Genomic DNA, 18,760 nt, shown 5'->3' on the forward strand with positions numbered 1-18,760 from the left:
GCATTGCAGCTTGCCAGGCAAAATGACCCCCTCTTGCTGCTCCCAGTGCATGTCCTAGACTCTAGAGGCTCTCCCAACCTTCCCCTGAATCCATTTGGGGGTCATGGGGGGAGAGGGGGAAACCCCTGTTGTACAATTGGAAGTCCTTGCACAAGACTTCTACTAACTGAGCTCATTAAGTGAATCCTGCCCATTGAGTTGTATTCAGCTAGCATATACTCAGAGTAGACCCACTGAAAGTAATAGCCCCAAGTGATTCATAGCTATTAATTTCAGTGGGTCTACTCTGAGTAAATTAGTTGACTACAAGCCATTGTTCTTTTTAAAAAATTATTATTTTCAGTAGATAAACATAGTAAAAAAAGATTAACAATAAAAACAAACAAAAAATAGGAGAAAAAGAAAAAAGATACATACAACATATTACCACTTAATTAATTAAAATTAAGTACCATCCATCTTCATAAACATAGTATTTGACTTCCTCGAATCTCTTCCATCTGAATTTCTTAGTAATTATATGTACGTAGCAGTTTCCAATATCAGTTTCAAAAAAACATATCACAGTCCTAATCATATTACATAGCTTTCCTTATCGTACATTTCCTTATTTATAAATTTAATTCCATTTTAATCCTAGGCCTAATTGTTTCTTTCAAGTGGTTATATATCTTTAATATTACAATACTTATTGTAATAGTCTTTAAATTTCTTCCAGTATTCTTGGTGTTCCTCTTCTTTCTGGTCGCAGATTCTCCTGGTGACAAGCCATTGTTCTTTTCTAAACAGTTAGCTGAATAAAAAGACTGGAAGTTTACTTTTAACTGGGAGCTGGGAGGCATAATGTTTAAATGTTTAATGTTTCACGACTGCGTAGCTCGTAAGGTTTTCAGTTATGACAGCTGGCACTAGAATCAAGCTTTTATATAGGTCAGTAGAAATCCAAAAGGTCAGGCGGTGACAGTGGTTGGAGGGTACTGACGAGAGAGAATAAAAGGATAGGAACAGCACTGTTGTAAAGAGTTTTTAGGAATGTGAGATTTCCTCTATGTGGCAAGAATGGCGAGTTTCTGTTGTTATCACTCAACAACTGGCCACTGCTCTGTTCTTTCATACCTGGTACCTAAGTATGTGAAATTGAAGGTTATTTATTGACTTCTCAGCAGCTTTTTTCTTAAAAGAGCCAGTGTGGTGTAGTGGTGTAGTGGTTAAGAGCGGTAGTCTTGCAATCTGGGGCACCGGGTTCGCGTCTCCGCTCCTCCACATGCAGCTGCTGGGTGACCTTGGGCCAGTCACACTTCTCTGAAGTCTCTCAGCCCCACTCACCTCACAGAGTGTTTGTTGTGGGGGAGGAAGGGAAAGGAGAATGTGAGCTGCTTTGAGACTCCTTAGGGTAGTGATAAAGCGGGATATCAAATCCAAACTCTTCTTCTTCTTCTTCTTCTTCTTCTTCTTCTTCTTCTTCTTCTTCAGTTGTGATCGCCTTTGGGATCAATTCAATAAAATCTCTACTGGTAGAAGATTACTGATGCTGATGTGCGAACTTCATTCTGAGACCAAGATTCAGATTATGTTAAACCTTTCAGGTTCACTCTCAGATCCACCTGTCAGGGATACTTATTAGCCCCAGCATTGTCTTAACACTTACGCCAAATCTTGAATAACTGTTTTAAATAACATAATGTAATTATGTACCTCCTAAATTGGGAACCAAGAAAGATACAGTACTTATGTAGGCTGTTGACACTATTTAATTGTCCCAACTACAGCATGGGCCAAGAAGACTTTTGAAGTATTTTAATCAATTGGCAGTGCAAGAAACGCTAAAAATTACTTATGAAAAGTCAAAAGTTTTTGTTTTTGCCAATACTAATAATTTTATTTATATGCCGCCCATCTGACTGGGTTGCTCCAGTCACTCTGGCAGCTCCCAAAAGAATACTAAAAACACAATAAAGCATCAAATATTAAAAACTTCCCCATACAGGGCTGCCTTCAGATGTCTTCCAGAAGTCAGATAGTTGTTTATTACCTAGGTTTAAAAAACACAAGAGGCAAACTGATGGGCACCCCATTGAGCAGGTGAAATCCTTTAAATATCTAGGTTTACGCTTTTCTTCATCTGGGATTTGGAATAAACACTTCATAAATACAAATAATTTGACCATTAATACACTGAACTCATTTGCTGTATAAGATATAAGAGTGCTGAACCGTATAAAAAAGATAATTGGATAATCCTTGTCAGAATTTGATTGTGTGATTCCCTCCTCCCCCACTACAATGTTCAGTAAAGAAGGCATGCTATTGTATAGCTCATTTTATTGTTAATTTTTACTCTGTTTTGTTTTAATTCTGTAAAACTTCCCTTGCAACTTTTATTATAGGGAAGTCAGTAAATATCATAAATAAACATATTAACAGTTTGAAGCTGAGGGAGAAGATGCTGAGCCTGTGTGTGTGTGTGTGTGTGTGTGTGTGTGTGTGTGTGTTTTACTGAGTAGGATCAGCTCTAGACTTTTGGGTGCCTGAGGCAAAGTACAAAATGGTGGCTCCATCACTCCATGTCCAGTAGCTTCCTGAATGGACAGCTGATCTTGTTTCAGTACAGGCTATAGGACAGTGTCCTCCATCGTGTTTGAAGTCACCAGACAAGTTATGGAGGTGCAGGGCAGGCCAGGAACCACACATAGGTCTTTCTCCTCCAGCACAAGAGCGCACAGCCAGTAGGCTCAGTTGCAACAGCCAAGGGGATGCTGATGTTGCCCCCCCTCCCCTCACTCTGTCTGATAGGACCAACCTTTTTGTTGAGAACGGTTTCCTCCATGAAAACTGTTGTGCTAGAGCCAAATTATGTCTGCTATCACAGTAACGGAAATTTATGAGTCTGCATTTGGCCTATCATGTCTTGAGCCCACCAATCATGGTGGGATGTAAAACGACAAATACATATTTTGCATTGCTGTTAAGTTGTTCCTTTCATCTGCTCATGATTTATGGAAGGGTTTTTTGCATGATATGATCATAAGGTGGTAGTAAAGAGAAAAGTGGAGGAAAATATTTGGGAAGACATTTAGAGAGGGAGGTACTCAGCTGTACGGTTGCTAGGCTGCAGACTTTGGCCCCGAGGCTCAGGTTTTTGAGTTCAATCTTGGTGCAGCTGTTAAAATCTCAAGGCCATTTGATAATCTGGCAAAACTACACACTTGATAGTCTGCCATGCCTGCATACTTAGAAGAAGCTATGTCCAAGTAGTGAATTGGGGAGGAAGATTCAGTTCAGTTTGCATTTTATTGTGAACATACTTAACTGGCAGTTCCTAAAACAACACCCAGCCCAAAACACGGTTCTCCTTCAGAACTCATACTTCCCTGAGTGTTGCAATGCATTTCTCCAACCAAAAAACTATGGGCACCAATGCACATATTAGAGGGGAAGTATGGGGGTGGGTGGGAATTACATCTGTTTAGTGAAAATAACATACAGAACGGCATCATATTAAGGAACATGTCTTGCACAAATTTGTCAACATTGCATACAGAGTAAGCCTTTTAGGGGAAATATGAGGAGGGTCAGGAGCAGGATCCTGGGGAAGGTTCAGGCAGGTTCCTGCCCCTGCTTTTGCCTCCCTTGGGGGGAGGTGTCTAAATGTCAGCTGGATACTGAGTGGGCACTTCCTTCACCAAGGACATAGAGATGCCAGAGCCAATTCAAACAAAGATGTCCTGCCCATGCACAGCATGCCTGCTCACTTGCCCAGAGCAGAAACACCTGTTGTTTGCCACTTAATTATTGTGCTTGCTGCACTCTTCAATAGGAAGGAGCAGGTTTGTGGGTAGCCTGTTGGGCCAACGGCTGAACTCTGAACTCGCACTTAGCCATGCAGTGTCTTTAACCTTTGCTTTGCCCAGGTCTATGCATTAAAGAGTTTGGCAGAACCAAAATCCTGAGTGTGAGCTCTTCCTCTGACAGGGAGGGCCAGGGCACGGTCAAGTATTTGAGAAGACCTGCACAAAGCACTTTGCAAGCCCTGGGGTTAGCCTGAGCACCCAACAGTGATGACATACCATAAGGTTACCTGTCTTTGGGATCTCTGACATTTGTTATCTTCATGTGCTTGAGAAAGTAGTATCAAAGTGCAATGTCAGCACATTAATGTATAACTAAATCAATGATTAAACCTGAAATATTTTCCCCAGCAATAGGGCTTGCTAGCAACGTACAAAATATGAGGTTTGAGTTAGTGCCCCCCACCAAATATTTCTGATCCGGTCTTTAAGATGTACGTATTTCTGTGCTCTCACACACCTTTTACATATTTATCAAAAATATACATACATGCAAGGGGAATGACATTCTGTTCTTCACTGTGAACAGCTGCCGAATAGATTTATATAAATTCATTACCAACCATGCCATTTTCAATCCCTCTCCTAACATGGCATTTTCACTGCTGTCACTGAGTTCATGTTTGCTTTGAGCTTTCCTCAAGACATTCCTTATTTTCCTGTCATTTCACTGTCATTTCATACCGCATGTAAAACAGGAATCCTTTTCCTCCAACATTCATAATGCTTTACTTACCCAATATGCTTTACTTACTCAATTGACATTCATTTGCCGTTTTGCAGACTGTTTCTCTAGTTTGAGGAAATCATTTTAGACCTTTCATCCACATATATGTAATTCAAGAATAAAATAAACTTGGCTACTTAACTGCTCTACCCTTCTTTAGGTAAAGGTAAAGGGACCCCTGACAATTAAGTCCAGTCATGAACAACTCTGGGGTTGCGGCGCTCATCTTGCTTTACTGGCCAAGGGAGCTGGCATACAGCTTCCGGGTCATGTGGCCAATATGACTGAGCCGCTTCTGGCGAAGCCAGAGCAGTGCACAGAAACGCTGTTTACCTTCCCACTGAAGCAGTACTTATTTATCTACTTTCACTGTGTGCTTTCGAACTACTAGGTTGGCAAGAGCTGGGACTGAGCAACAGGAGCTCACCCCGTTGAGTGGATTTGAACTGCCGACCTTTTGATCAGCAAGCCCAAGCGGCACAGTGGTTTAACCCACAGCGCCACCTGCGTCCCTCCCCTTCTTTAGCTTGGTGCAATTTAACACTCGTGAAGAACCACAGCAGAGCTTCATTAAGGACCCCTACTGCTTGGTTTCAAAAACTGTCCATTTATCCGTAGACTTTGCTTTCTGTCATTTAACCAGTTACCAATCAATAAAAATATACTCTCCTCACATGGTGTATGACCTGAAGTCACATTAGGATAGCCACTTTAGACCTTGTCTGTGTCCACATGGGTTGCTGTCTGGGAACCACAGGTATGCTGCATTGGGCTTCATGATGAAAGAAAGGAGGGCTATAAAACAGGAAATTAATGAAATAAAAGGGCCCAACCTTCTAAACCCATACTGCCATGATTAGTCAGGAGCCCCTGGCAATGGACTCTGTTAAAGGTTTATTTGAAATGCAAATAGATCATGCCCACCAAATTGCTCCTATCTACATGTCTGTTGACATAAGAACATCGGAAGAGCCTTGCCTGGATCAAAGTTGTGATTAAAATATGCCTGTGCATTGTTCACTGTGGAGTTGCACACAAATGCAGGCCGAGGTTCTCCAGTTGCCTTTCCCAGCTATTTACCCACCATAGTGGTGGCTCTTAGCCATCACTTCTGTTTGTTTTCCCCTTGTGTAAACAAGTTCATAACCTGTAGCAGTCTGCAACATTTACACAGCCTCTTGGCTGTTTGCATAATGCTTGCTCAATGAAACATGCATTACTGTAATGCATGGGTAGATAGTGAAACGTCCTCCAGAAGTTCTTGGACTACAACTTATCGTTCCTGACCATCAGACATGATGGGAGTTGGAGTTCAACGCCCCTGCGACCCCTGCTATAATTAAATCTAACGCAGAGTTAAAGAGAGGTCCCCTCTGTCATTTATGACTAGCTAGATAGGTTACACATTATTGATTGAATCATAGAATTATAGAGTTGGAAGAGACCACAAGGGCCATCGAGTCCAACCCCCTGCCAAGCAGGAAACACCATCAGAGCACTCCTGACATATGGTTGTCAAGCCTCTGCTTAAAGACCTCCAAAGAAGGAGACTCCACCACACTCCTTGGCAGCAAATTCCACTGTCGAACAGCTCTTACTGTCAGGAAGTTCTTCCTAATGTTTAGGTGGAATCTTCTTTCTTGTAGTTTGGATCCATTGCTCCATGTCCGCTTCTCTGGAGCAGCAGAAAACAACCTTTCTCCCTCCTCTATGTGACATCCTTTTATATATTTGAACATGGCTATCATATCACCCCTTAACCTCCTCTTCTCCAGGCTAAACATGCCCAGCTCCCTTAGCCGTTCCTCATAAGGCATCGTTTCCAGGCCTTTGACCATTTTGGATTGGGGGTGGGGGTCTTGCTCCATATTTTACATAATGTTATGGAATGTCTTTTTCTGTGTCAACACAGCCTACTGGTCTGTGGGGAGAGGAGTTCCACTCACCTGACTGCTCTGCTGTTTTCAGAGTGGCCCATACAGAATTCTCATACAAGTTCTGTTAAAATGAATGGAACTTTCCTTGAAGCAACACAACAAAGCACTGTGGTTTGAGTGAGCAGGTCCAAGCTGAAGCTGAAATGATTGAATTGATAAACTGCTGGCATAGTTTTTGGTCTCCCTCTTCACACACAGGAATTTTGCACTCGGAGGCAATGGAGCGGAGTTTTGCTAGGTGAGACAACAGCACACCCTCCAAGTGTCCCTCTTTTCCAGGGACAGTTGTGGAATTACAAAAGCCATCCTGGCTTCTCTCTCTCCTTTTTAATACTTTATTTGCAATTTAATCAATACAATAAAAAAGACATTTTTCTTATTACAAAAAAAGAAAAGGAAAAAAGGCATTGAACAATAGGAAAAAAGAACAAGAAAAAAATCAGAAACAGACTCACAAAAAATCTTACTTGATACATAAAATATTTTAAGGAATACAAACCATCATCAATAATATTATATACCCTTATTTCCTATGTGGTGTGAAACCCTGATTTATTTAATGACTTCCTTCCAACCCTATGCGGTTCCTTCTCTCTCATATATTAGTTTATCTGTCTCCTATATAGATCCGTGACGCACCTCCTGTTATCTCTGTGGAATTTACTCTATGCTTAACCAGGTATAATCGTTGTAACCGTATTTCAGCATATACTTTTTAAACGCATCCCATTCTTATCTTATCTCCTGGATGGTTTCTTATTGATTCTCTTAATTTTGTCAACTCAAGATAATCGCATAATTTTAATTGCCATTCTTCCTTAGTCGGCAATAAGTTACTTTTCCAGTATCTCGCAATCAGGATCCTGGCTGCCGCTGTATCGTAGAGAAAAACCTGACCTTTTGGGATGTGTCCTGTAAAGATACCTAATAAAAATAATTCTGGTTTGTTTTTTTAAGAATGTGTGTTACATCATTGTGGCGATCACACAGGGTCCCTGGACATTTGACGGTCTAGAGATCCCTGCGCCACCACTGTGATCGCTTCCCCGCTGCCACCAAACCGTTTCTCTCTGAGTCCAGACAGTTGTTAACATTAAAAACAAATAATCAAGTTTATTTTATAAGCATTAACAAGTTGATGGTTTCAGATAATTTTTCTTGTCAGTATCTTAACCCTAGTTTCTTTACCGGCCTATACCTTTCTAATACCTTCTAACTGATTATCCCAACTGTTTAACTGACTCCTCTTAACAGATTCTCTCACTGTCTCACATCAAACTAGCCCAACCCCCACAGACTTATCCTCCCTCTCCCTTCTCTAATTCCAGACTGACATCTTAACAAATCTAACTCTAACTCCTCCCCTTGGGTTCCTATTGGTTAATCATTTTACACTTACTGTATTTTTCGCCCTATAGGACGCACTTTTTCCCCTCCAAAAATGAAGGGGAAATCTGGGTGCGTCCTATGGGGCGAATGCAGGCTTTCGCTGAAGCGTGGAGAGCGAGAGGGGTTGGTGCGCACCGCAGGGCTGTCTAGGCTGCGGATAGCAGCCTGCTTCCCGGAGCGTCGGGCTCCCTGAAAGCAGAGTGCCCGGCGCTTCGGGAACACATCCGCAGCCTGCTTCCCGGAGCGTCGGGAGCCCTGAAAGCAGAGTGCCCGGCACTTCGGGAACACATCCGCAGCCTGCTTCCCGGAGCGTCGGGAGCCCTGAAAGCAGAGTGCCCGGTGCTTCGGGAACACATCCGCAGCCTAGGCAGCCCTGCGGGAGGTCCCGCAGGGCTCCCCACGCTGCGGATAGCAGCCTGCCACCCGGCGGGTGGGGCGCCCTGAAGCAGAGTGTCCCTCGCGCCGGGCAGACATCCGCAGCGTGGGGAGCCCTCCAGGAGTTCCCTGCAGCGCTCCCCACGCTGCGGATAGCAGCCTGCCGCCCGGCGGGCGGGACGCCCTGAAGCAGAGTGCGCCTCGCACCGGGCAGACACCCGCAGCGTTGGGAGCCCTCCAGTAGTTCCCTGCAGCGCTCCCCACGCTGCGGATAGCAGCCTGCCGCCCGGCTGGCGGGGCGCCCTGAAGCAGAGCACCCCTCGCGCTGGGCAGACATCGGCCAGCCCCACAAGCTCGGGGGACAGCAGGGAGGCGCAGCGCCGCCACCCCGCTATTCCTCGACCTGGTTTGGTTTCCCCGACCTGCTTTTGGGGGGGAAATATAGGGGAAAAAATTTTCTTTTATTTCCCCCCCAAAAAACTAGGTGCGTCCTATGAGACGGAGCGTCCTATGGGACGAAAAATACGGTAGTTAACCCTTTCCTTATGACCCAGTATGATGTCACACACCTAGGAGGGCAAATGCCACAATCATTTTTTTCAGCTCTTCATATATCATGTCCCAAAGTAATTTAATGGCTTCTCATTTGATCCTGGAATACCCCTATTTTCCCTGCCAGCACTGCCACTAAGCTTGGGAAAGAGGATGAGCTGATGCTTGTCCACAGCAGCAGCAATGGACCATCCCTTTGCCTCTCCAGTGGTCACCACTGCCAGTCTCCTCCCTTGGGCAGCTCATAGTGGCTGCTGGAGAGTGGGTGAGCAGGAGGAGAGGCTGCCATCACTGAGATCCAGCCTTGCATAATGCGCCGGCTCTAAGCAAATCAGTCTCTTAAGCTTAAGCCAAGAAAGAGTATTCTCTATAAGATTGAATATCAATATACGTATCAAGACTTTGAGATCAGACCACTGAAGAAGCCCGGAAAACTATATTGGGAATGTGCTACCTGCAAGCCCCAGTTAAGAGGGCCCCATTGGAGGCAAACAGCGGCCTCTTGATTACTTGGACTGCCAGGGCGAAACAGGTGCAAAACGCCGGCACCCTGTCTCTATCTACAACTCTACTAGCATCTCTCGGTATCGTGAATATCACCGAACTTACCTTTTGTTGGTATCTTCATGAACTTATCTAAGAGACTGAGTTAAGCATTTGAAAAATCTATTGAAACCAGACATTATAAGTTCATTTTAGGCTGGGTAGTTCGCAAGTCTTTGTGGCTTTGTTTAGTGTTTTGTATTTTTCTCAGAAGGTTGATAAAATATGTATAATTATTGTTCTGTGTATATTAATCGCCAGTGTGTTGCATGAGTCGCACTGCTGGCTCTGAGGTGCAGGCAGAGGGCATGGCCCCCCTGGGCGGGAAGAAAAGGGGAGCGAAGCACAGGGAGTCTTGATTAATTATTTTTAAATAAAAAAATGCTTTGCACAGCCACATCCAATCTTGCCCGTTTCTAAAATTTCTTTACTGGTGTGTGTTTTTGTAAATCTGCCAAAGAATAAAATCAAATCGGGATGAAGGGGTTTTCTCAAGACAGTGGAGGGTGTGTGTGCTGTGTCTTGTTGGTGTGGTGGTGGCAGCACTTGCTTTCCTGTGGAGGGAGAGGGGAAAAATGGGGGGTTGAGGAGGGTCAGTTGTGGGGAGTGAGAAATGTCCCTATTTTCAGCTAAGGTATGTTGGGGGGTATGCATTAGGTCCCTTAGGTATCTTTTTGACTGTGGGCCCTGCTAAACCAGAGCACACTCTACCAAACAATGCTCCACATTCTCCATGATCCAGTGGCCAAGGTGTGCATGCGACCTGCCTGATGTCCACATGATCCTTTGCAGAAGCTTCCTCTTTCATTTCAATGGGTTGTAGCCAAATAATTTCTACTCAGGGCAGACCTACTCAAATCAAGGGACCTAACAGCCATTTCCATTGATCTCCCTGGATTTGCTCTAGCACTGGATGCAACCCAATGCCTTGCTTGTAGAAAAGTCCAGCTTCAACCCCCAGCATCTTTAGGTATGGCTAGGAGAGAATTCTATCTGAAACCCTGCTAAGCAGACCAGTGGTCTGACTTTCATAGCTGTCAACTGTCCCTTATTTGGCGGGAAACTCCCTTATCCCAGCGCCGTGTCCCGCTGCTGTCCCTTATTGATGATGTCCCTTAAATTTCCCGGGTTTCATGTTCACCCAGCTCTGGAGGGAAGCAGCGGCTCGGAGTCCTCCACCGCAGGAGAGAGCACGCGCACGAGCTGCCATCGTCTCTGTCTCTCCCTTTTCCCCCTCAGGGGCACATCGTGAGGAGACAGGTGGCGGTGGGTGGGCGGGCAGGCAGCCCCTCTCTTGCGAGACTTTCACTGTGCTGCCAGGGGGAAGTGGAGGTGGCAGCAGTGGCTGAGGAGGCGGCTTGCTGGAGGAGGAGGAGGGGGGATGGGGAGGCACGCAGAAGGGCGGTGCTTCAGTGGCCGCGCCGCAACTGCCTCATGCTGGGCTCGTGGGCTAGAGTCTCTTTCCCTCCCTCCTCTCTCGGGCGGGGAAGGGCCAATGGAACTCCTCACGCCAGGACGACTGCAGCCCCGACGTGCTGCTTAGCATCCCCTCCAACCAGTGCAGCATCTTAATGTACTCATTTCCCCCTCTGCATCCCTTTCATAACTCTATTTTTATAAATCATTTGTCCATCCATAGTTCTAATTTTTACTACAAATTTTCTGTCAACCCTACCAATGTATGTAACTCTTTACAATAGCTTTTCAACTAAATTATAAACTTTCCCCATTCTTTATTAAAGAGGCCCTCTTCCTGGTTTCTAATTCTGCCTGTAAGCTTTGCCATCTCAATGTCGTTCATCAGTTTTGTCTGCCACTCTTCTTTGGTCGGAGTTGTAGACCCTTAAGATCATCTAGTCCAACCCCCTGCAAAACACAGTCAGTCACAGCAAAAGCAGCAGGGCTCCATCAGTGCCGGATTTCTGTATAAGCTAAGCAAAATCCCTTATTTTCGCTGCTGATTCCTTATTTTCGAGGCTGCTGGTCCCTTATTTTCAAATCTGTAAGTTGACAGCTATGCTGGCTTTGTATGTTTCTGAGGTAAGGGAGTTTAGGGGCAAAGTTGCTGGACATAACTCAATTCATGATAGAGGCAAGTCCTAGAAGTTGATAGCTGCTGGATCATTTGCTAAGCAAGGCCTCTTTCCTAGAAGTCTGTGCCTTTTGGTTCATTTCACACAGGCAATAATTAATCTTGTAGCAAGCACAAAGTGGAATAGGTCACCCCGACACTGGCACTCAGTTCTGCCAAGGAATAAGCCTTCAGGGTGGGTGAAGTGTGTTCTTCATTTGTTGCTGTGGTTTTTTTGTTTTCATGGTAATGACTAAATATGTAGCAGTTTTGCTGTAATTTTGTTTTTTGTTTTTATCTTGTACATAGCTTTGTGATTTTAATGAAAAGTGTCACTAAAATCATTCTGAATAAATAAATGAAAGGGTGTACAGGGCTGGTGAATATAGCATGCTTGGATTCCACATAGGAGACGATTTGGCTGGAAACTTAGCTCAGATCAACACTTGCCAGGGTTGTGTTTGGATTTCTAAGTAATCACATGTCTCTAAAATAAGCTATCCTATCCAGTTGGCCTATGAATCTTAGCACTTTGAATGAAGGCAATGGAACTACTTCTAATGTTACATTTTCCTACTATTGGGAGTGGAGAATCCATGTTTCAGGACAGATTTGTGGGCATGCTCTGATTCGGCTCATGGAACTTTGCTGCAATGTGGATTGTTCATTTTTAAATGGTGCTTTTTTATTTTTTACACTCTGCATCTACAGGAATTCCCAAACACTCCTACGGAGAGAAAGATACTCTATATTGGGATCAGCCCTGAAACACCAGAAGACTGCATTGTCATCTCCACTTTTTGCTCCTCTTATAATGGCAATAATAATGTAAATCAAGGCCATGATCAACATTTTACCAGTCTCATAAAGAAAGCCAAGGGTGTTGATGCATGTTTTCCCACTGCTAACTGCTCTGTGGTGGTGTTGGGGTGTGTTTCACCAAGATAGTAGGGAAGAATTAAATCTCCCATCCCTATTCCCTGTGGGTCTGTGACCAAACACTCCCAACCCCTTGAACTGGTATTTATTCATTTTTAAAACCAAAGATGTGATTGCTAATCACATGGTTAATATAGTGCAGGGGTGGCTAACCTCCAAATCAGCCTTTCTCAACATATGAGTCCCCAGATGTTGTTGAACTACAACTCCCATCACCCCAGCAAGGCCAGAGCTCAGGGATGATGGGAGTTGTAGTCCAACAACATCTGGGGACCCACAGGTTGAGAACGGCTGCTCCAGATGTTGGATTCCAACTCTAATTAGCCAGTCAACATGACCAGCGCTCAAGGATGATGGGAATTTTGGGAGTTGTAGTTCAGCAACGCCTGGAGGTTGTTACTAATATGCTCCACTTAAGAAGCCAGGAGAGGATATTGCAAGGCAACATCATTCAGTGGGTAGAGAAAGCTTCAAAAGGCACAGAACTTTGGTATCTCTTTGGAAGCGATCCGACAATGTTGGCTTTTGGGGTGTTACCTTGTAACCATGGATTGCTGTTATTGGTTATTCAGTTTGGGGGAGCAACTCAAAATGTGGGGTTCACAGCACAAAATGGACCAAACCCACACAAAACTTTGGCATACGTTTGGAGGGGATTAAAAATTTCGGGGTCGCATGTTAATAAAGCTGGCTGAGAACAACCTACAGCACCTGTGAGAAAACTGGTCCTATGAAGCTACAAGAGAGGTGAAATGTTCAACCTGTAAAATCTTGCAGGGCATGAAAGAGCACCATCTAGTGGTACTTTGGGCTGCATTGGAATAGGTGCTGGGTTTCCTATGGCAGTCGTTTGAAAGCCCTGTGTCCAATGCAGAGCCCCAAAATGAGTGCTTTCCCAAGAGATTAAACAAGAGCAGATCTGTGAAATGTGGCAGAAATTTCAGGAATTCCCCCCTATCAAACACGGAACTGCCAAAAAGTAGGGTTAACAAGTGTATGCAGTACAGTCCTCTGTTTGAAGAGCTGTGACTCAGAGGGAGGGCTTCTTTTTGAAGGCATCCTCTGTCTGAAGCGCTGTGCCAAGCTTTGTTCCAGTTTAAAGATAAATAACCCGAAGGAAGAACGAACAGGAGAGGCTTTGAAGTTGCCCATCAACAATTGACACCTGCATAGCAGACTGAGCAGGCACACAGATGAATTGTATTGTTTTCCATTTAAATTATAATAATTTCTAAATGTGCACCTATACATATAAATTAGCACGTTCAGTATTTTTTGCAAATATGCATCCCCCTTTGTCCTTTTTGTGTGTGTCCGTTGTACCATGAGTTGCCAAGATTTGTTATGTTGTGATGCCAGAAAGAGCCTTCTTGGTGGTGGTGCCCAACTCTGAAACTGAAATGTATAGAATTATATCTGTCCCAATGCTTGTTTTGGGCAAAAGGAACTGTCACACATGGTACCCTCATGCTAACAGTCAATGTACATAGAAAGAAATAACTGTGGAAACACACCAGACTTTATAGTCAGTCTGTTGTCTGTATATTTTCCTGAGTTGCGTGCTTGACATCAATCCTATGGTAAACCACATTCCTTATTTAGGAATGGTTTTTTTGTTTGATATCCATTTGATGATCCTGTGCAGGCTGAATATTTATATAAATATCTTTGCAGTCCCAAATGAGGAATTATCACACGGGGTCTTGCTTACTTTACTGTATTGATTCTGTGATAAACACTGTTATAATTCCTCACTCACCACTGGAAATGTATTTATTTATAGAGCTGTTCAGCTTGCACAGGCTCACTTTACCGTAAGCAAGAAATCACATGCTTGCTTTACGCTTGTATGAGGCTGAAAGATGTCATAAAAGAAGGGAATGTATACAGAACTCTGGAGGGAAAAGATTCTTAGATTCCCAATGAAGGCTTGGTGGCCCCATTGTTTGACTTTCGAGGAGATGTTCAGGGAAGAGAGAAGCCAGTGAGGAGAAAGAGAGCAAAGCACAAGTTGAAAGGTCTGAAGGCCTCAGAATGGCTGAGATGAAAACTTGATATCGCAGGGCAAAAACTGCTTTGCCCGGTCAGTTAACTGACAAATATTTTATGTTCAGCACAGAAGAGCAAAATGTGTCCCTTAGGTCCATGTGTGTTGTCTCCTCTCTTCTTCCCTCATTAGGGCTCTCTGGATGAGATGCTGCTACAGGCTGTGGTACCAAGAATAGCAGTGAAGAAAATAGAAACCCATTAAGATGAATATCAATTTTAGAGCACAACCTGAGCCACAGCTGATCCCCCTGGGAACCCCGCGGCAAGCGGCAAATGAGGGCTCTTCTGGGAAAGCAAGTTACTTTGTTTGCAGACACTCTCCACATCCAAAGACCGTGTGCCACATTAGAGGTAAACTCCTCCTGGAAGGGCTAATATGGCCAAGCCAATCTCTGTATTCATTTTTTGGGTTTCCTGAACAAAAACTTAGGCTACATTCAGGTGGGGCTTTATTCCGCCTTCCTGACATTTTCTTACCTGTTGATTTTTGCATCTCACATGATCTTTCACACGACTTAAAAAGCCGCTTCTTGAAAATCTAGTAGAATCTAGCAGAAGCCTAGTGCTTATTTTTGTGTTGTTTTCCGAAAAAAACAACCTGTTTGCAACCCCGTGAACTCGAAAAGGTGTGGGAGTTTTGCGCTGTCATTTTCCTACGGGTTTCATGATTGCACCACTGCTGCTCATGTGATGAAATCTGAGGTGGTATCCTGGCATGTGCAGCTCTTTCGATGTGTCTAAAATTTAGCATGACATGGCAGCATATTGCTCAAGAAGCCACAATTCCAAAACACTGCAGATACCACAGTGTAAAAGGAACATTAGAAACTGGGACAGAAGTATGAGCATTAAAACTAGGAAAACTAATACTATAATCACCACATCTGAATGTAGCCTAAATGCAGGGGTTTTTAAAATGTATGTTCCTCTTTTTCTGAAGGGCAGAACTCTGCCCTCCCATAAAGCCCTGCTGCTGGTTTGAAGTAAGATTCAGCAGCCATTGCAGCCAACTCCTGTACATGGACTGGGTAGGGGACTCCATTTTGTTCTGCACTTCAGGCAGAACCATAGCTGTCAACTTTTCCCTTTTCTTGCGAGGAATCCTATTCGGAATAAGGAAATTTCCCTTAAACGGGAAACGTTGACAGCTATGGGCAGAAGTGCATGCAATTCTGAATCACCTTGTGTTGGTTCTGACATAAATCTGCATCAGCTGATGGCTGTCAAGCCTTGTGTGTGAACTGTCTCCATAAAGCTATGGCGTGTGAATGAAATCAAAGCTTTGGAACAAACAAACACGGATCGACTCATTCACAGGTATGATTTTATAATCATACAATCAATATTCATGTAGGAGCTAAGTGTTGTATAATCAAACATACACACATATGTGAACCAGCCCTAGAAAACTATAATACTCTAGTTCAGGATTAGAGATGGAAGGATCCGTTAGTTTTGGTTCTCTCAGTTTCTAGTTTGTCCAGTATTAAATTCCATTCTCCACATTTCTGCAGCAATTTGATGTTTTTCAAAAATCTCTCATAAAAAATCATCAGCATTTTACTGCAAATTTTCCCCAATAATCCCCCAGTTTTGTATGCAAATTTGAGTAACATGCAGTTTTGTAATGTACAATTCCCCCCCTAATATAATGCATTTTTCTGTTTTTAAAAATATCTCAATTTTTTTGCCCACTTTTGCATTTTTGTAAATGCCATTGAGTGGGAGGATTGCATCACAAAATTCAGATTTCCACTTGAAAGATGGCTGTGTTTCAATTCTGACATTGCTTTAAAATATGTGGAGTTGATAGATTTGCCTACAAAAAGGATCCGAATTCTCCACCATCTCTATTTGAGACCCCCGTTTCCAGTGTATCCCTGCATCAAAACCAACTGCACAATTAGGAAAATGTAAAATGCGTTCTTTCCCCACCCAGGACTAAATGATGCACCTGTCTGTGTTGTCAAAGACCGAGGATACAATGAAGGACGCTTCGTTGAGTCAAGCACAGAACATGCTCAACTTCTCAGAAACACTGTAATGCCCACTGACAGCTCTTTTCCCAACAATACCCTGCCAAGCCTGGTACAAACCCCACTTAGAGCGAATGTTGGACGTAAGTACCCCTGGTTGCTTACACAGATATTCAAAACCACAATTTGAGAGCCTCAATGGCACCCTTTTGGAGGCTTCATCTGGGGCAAAAAGCTTGGCTAGCTCACCCCCAGCTACGGTTCTGCCTTTATTACCCCCTCCTCAAAGTGGACCCTCCACTAGATTGAGTTGCTGATGAATGTAAAGGTAAAGGGACCCCTGACCATTAGGTCCAGTTGTGGACGACTCTGGTGTTGCAGCGCTCATCTTGCTTTACTGGCCAAGGGAGCCGGCGTACAGCTTCCGGTCATGTGGCCAACATGACTAAGCCGCTTCTGGCAAACCAGAGCAGCTCACGGAAACACTGTTTACCTTCCTGCTGGAGTGGTTCCTATTTATCTACTTGCATTTTGACATGCTTTCAAACTGCTAGGTTGACAGGAGCAGGGAACGAGCAACAGGAGCTCACCCCGTCGCAGGGATTCAAACCGCCAACCTTCTGATCGGCAAGCCCTAGGCTCTGTGGTTTAGATCACAGCGCCACCCGCGTCCCATGCTGATGAATGTACATATCTGTAAATTCTATGCAAAAATTTGGTTGACACAAAAACCACCATGGTATCCTGCCCTCCACTGGAGGCATCCTCTGCCCTCCCATGTTACATAGAATTCCTGTATTTTTCAAGAGGTCTCACTAGGCTTTAATCCTCTAGAATCTTAACATGAAAACTCATGAAAAATCCCTCTATTGCATTTCAGAGCTTATGAGAGATGAAATTGCAGAGCTCAAGCAAAGAACAGGAAACACCCCGCTTTTAAAGAGAAGGGTAACGAGCCAAACTACTGCTGGTATTTGTAATTGAAACCATCAAGACTTCTTGGAGCATCTGCACGCCTGCAGAACACTCCATTCATGATTTGGGGTTTACCTTTTTTCTGGGACTGTAATATGCTTTGTTTTTAATTCTGAATTTTAAATTGTCCTAACCTGCTGGTGAAGGGCAGATGACAAATTTGAGGTTGGCAGTGGCGCTTTGAACAGTTACCTCAAGCCCTAGCCTAATATACTTTGAACAAAGCGAGAGCCTTTACAGGCAGACGCCTCTATTCTTGTGATCATGTAAAGCTCTCTGCTTCTATAGTGAAGGACATTTGCAGACATGCACGTGAGTGTGCATTGGCTGGAGGCAAAGCTTGCTATACCCATTCTATACATGGATTCAGCACCTGTGTATACTGAACATCTGAACAGGGCTTAAGAATTGGAGTTTGTTCATCTATTTCAGCTGATCAGGAATCCTGTAGGATCCAGATGGCTGAAAGGCATTTAAAGGGTTCAAGGTGCAAAACCCCATCAGTTTTCTAGAGAGGACAATAGCAAGAGAGCCATTGCAACCACAGCCTTACCCTTATACTCAAGCAGAGATGGACCATACAGGCGTAGAATCCAGCTCCCATCACCCCAATCATCAGCTATGCTAAATCCATTAACATTTAGGAAGCCACAGGTTCTCCATTCCTCCAATGCACAATGTAATGATTAGTCCAGATGTATTGGAGGTGATCAAAAGCAAAGCAGTACAGAAAGTTGGGTGGTGTGGGCTTTGGGGGGCGTGGGGCTTTCTGTATTTGTCTCTTTATATTCTGCTTTATCATCAGGACGATCCTTTGAGGAAATACCTTGCAGAAAATCCACAAAATAGGATTCCTCCAGAGCACCCTCTTTTACCTACCCCGGGTACGCACTACAGGCCAGACATCATCGAGAATATGAATTATACCCCTACTTACCTGGAACAGGAAATAAAAGTAAGATACCATCATTAAGTGATTATGTCATGTTATTTATATGCTTCTGTTTTAACTGATATAAAGAGGAGGATGTCATTTAGTAAATTTAGGTTGCAGTACTATACATGTTTACTAGGGGGTAAGTTGCATTCTGCGTAAATATGCATAGGATTGCACGGCCAGTTTGAAAACCACCAATCTGTTGAATAATAATAATAATAAATTTTATTTATACCCCACCTCCCCAGCCAAGACCAGGCTCAGGGCGGCTAACAACCAATAATAAAAACAAGTTGATTAAAATACAACTTAAAAAACAAGATTAAAATACAACATTAAAACATTAAAAGGTGGCAATGATGGCCCATAAAAGAGAGGAGGCCATTTCTGAGATTTTGAAGTTGCAAGCTCCTGAGTTTTACAGAACTCTTCACAAAGCCAA

General features: G+C 43.7%; 2 protein-coding genes across 17 annotated transcripts in view; one reads left to right on the forward strand and one right to left on the reverse strand.

Annotated features, from left to right (window-relative positions):
• LOC310657640 (uncharacterized protein C4orf17) overlaps window positions 1-18,760 on the forward strand; it is a 79,665-nt gene that overhangs the window by 40,562 nt on the left and 20,343 nt on the right. For 4 of the 16 annotated variants that reach the window (XR_014501842.1, XR_014501843.1, XM_083398612.1 and 1 more), the window contains exons 1-4: window positions 14,298-14,781; window positions 16,370-16,549; window positions 17,287-17,354; window positions 18,187-18,336. Coding sequence is in view for 11 of the 16 variants with exons in the window: in XM_083398612.1 (XP_083254738.1) it covers window positions 14,634-14,781; window positions 16,370-16,549; window positions 17,287-17,354; window positions 18,187-18,336 (546 nt within the window). In the remaining 5 variants the exon portion in view is untranslated. Of the gene's footprint in view, window positions 1-10,118; window positions 10,405-11,390; window positions 11,639-13,421; window positions 14,782-16,369; window positions 16,550-17,286; window positions 17,355-18,186; window positions 18,337-18,760 lie in introns of those variants that run through there. The other 12 variants (XR_014501839.1, XR_014501840.1, XM_083398604.1 and 9 more) reach the window with 9 other exon arrangements.
• TRMT10A (tRNA methyltransferase 10A) overlaps window positions 8,834-18,760 on the reverse strand; it is a 31,791-nt gene continuing 21,864 nt past the window's right edge. Inside the window, exon 9 of the mRNA XM_083398582.1 lies at window positions 8,834-9,688. Within this exon, the coding sequence (XP_083254708.1) occupies window positions 9,579-9,688 (110 nt within the window). The 3' untranslated portion in view covers window positions 8,834-9,578. The remainder of the gene's footprint in view (window positions 9,689-18,760) is intronic.

Source organism: Podarcis tiliguerta, assembly GCF_965153285.1.
Source record: "Podarcis tiliguerta genome assembly, chromosome: 9".
Taxonomy (NCBI): domain Eukaryota; kingdom Metazoa; phylum Chordata; class Lepidosauria; order Squamata; family Lacertidae; genus Podarcis; species Podarcis tiliguerta.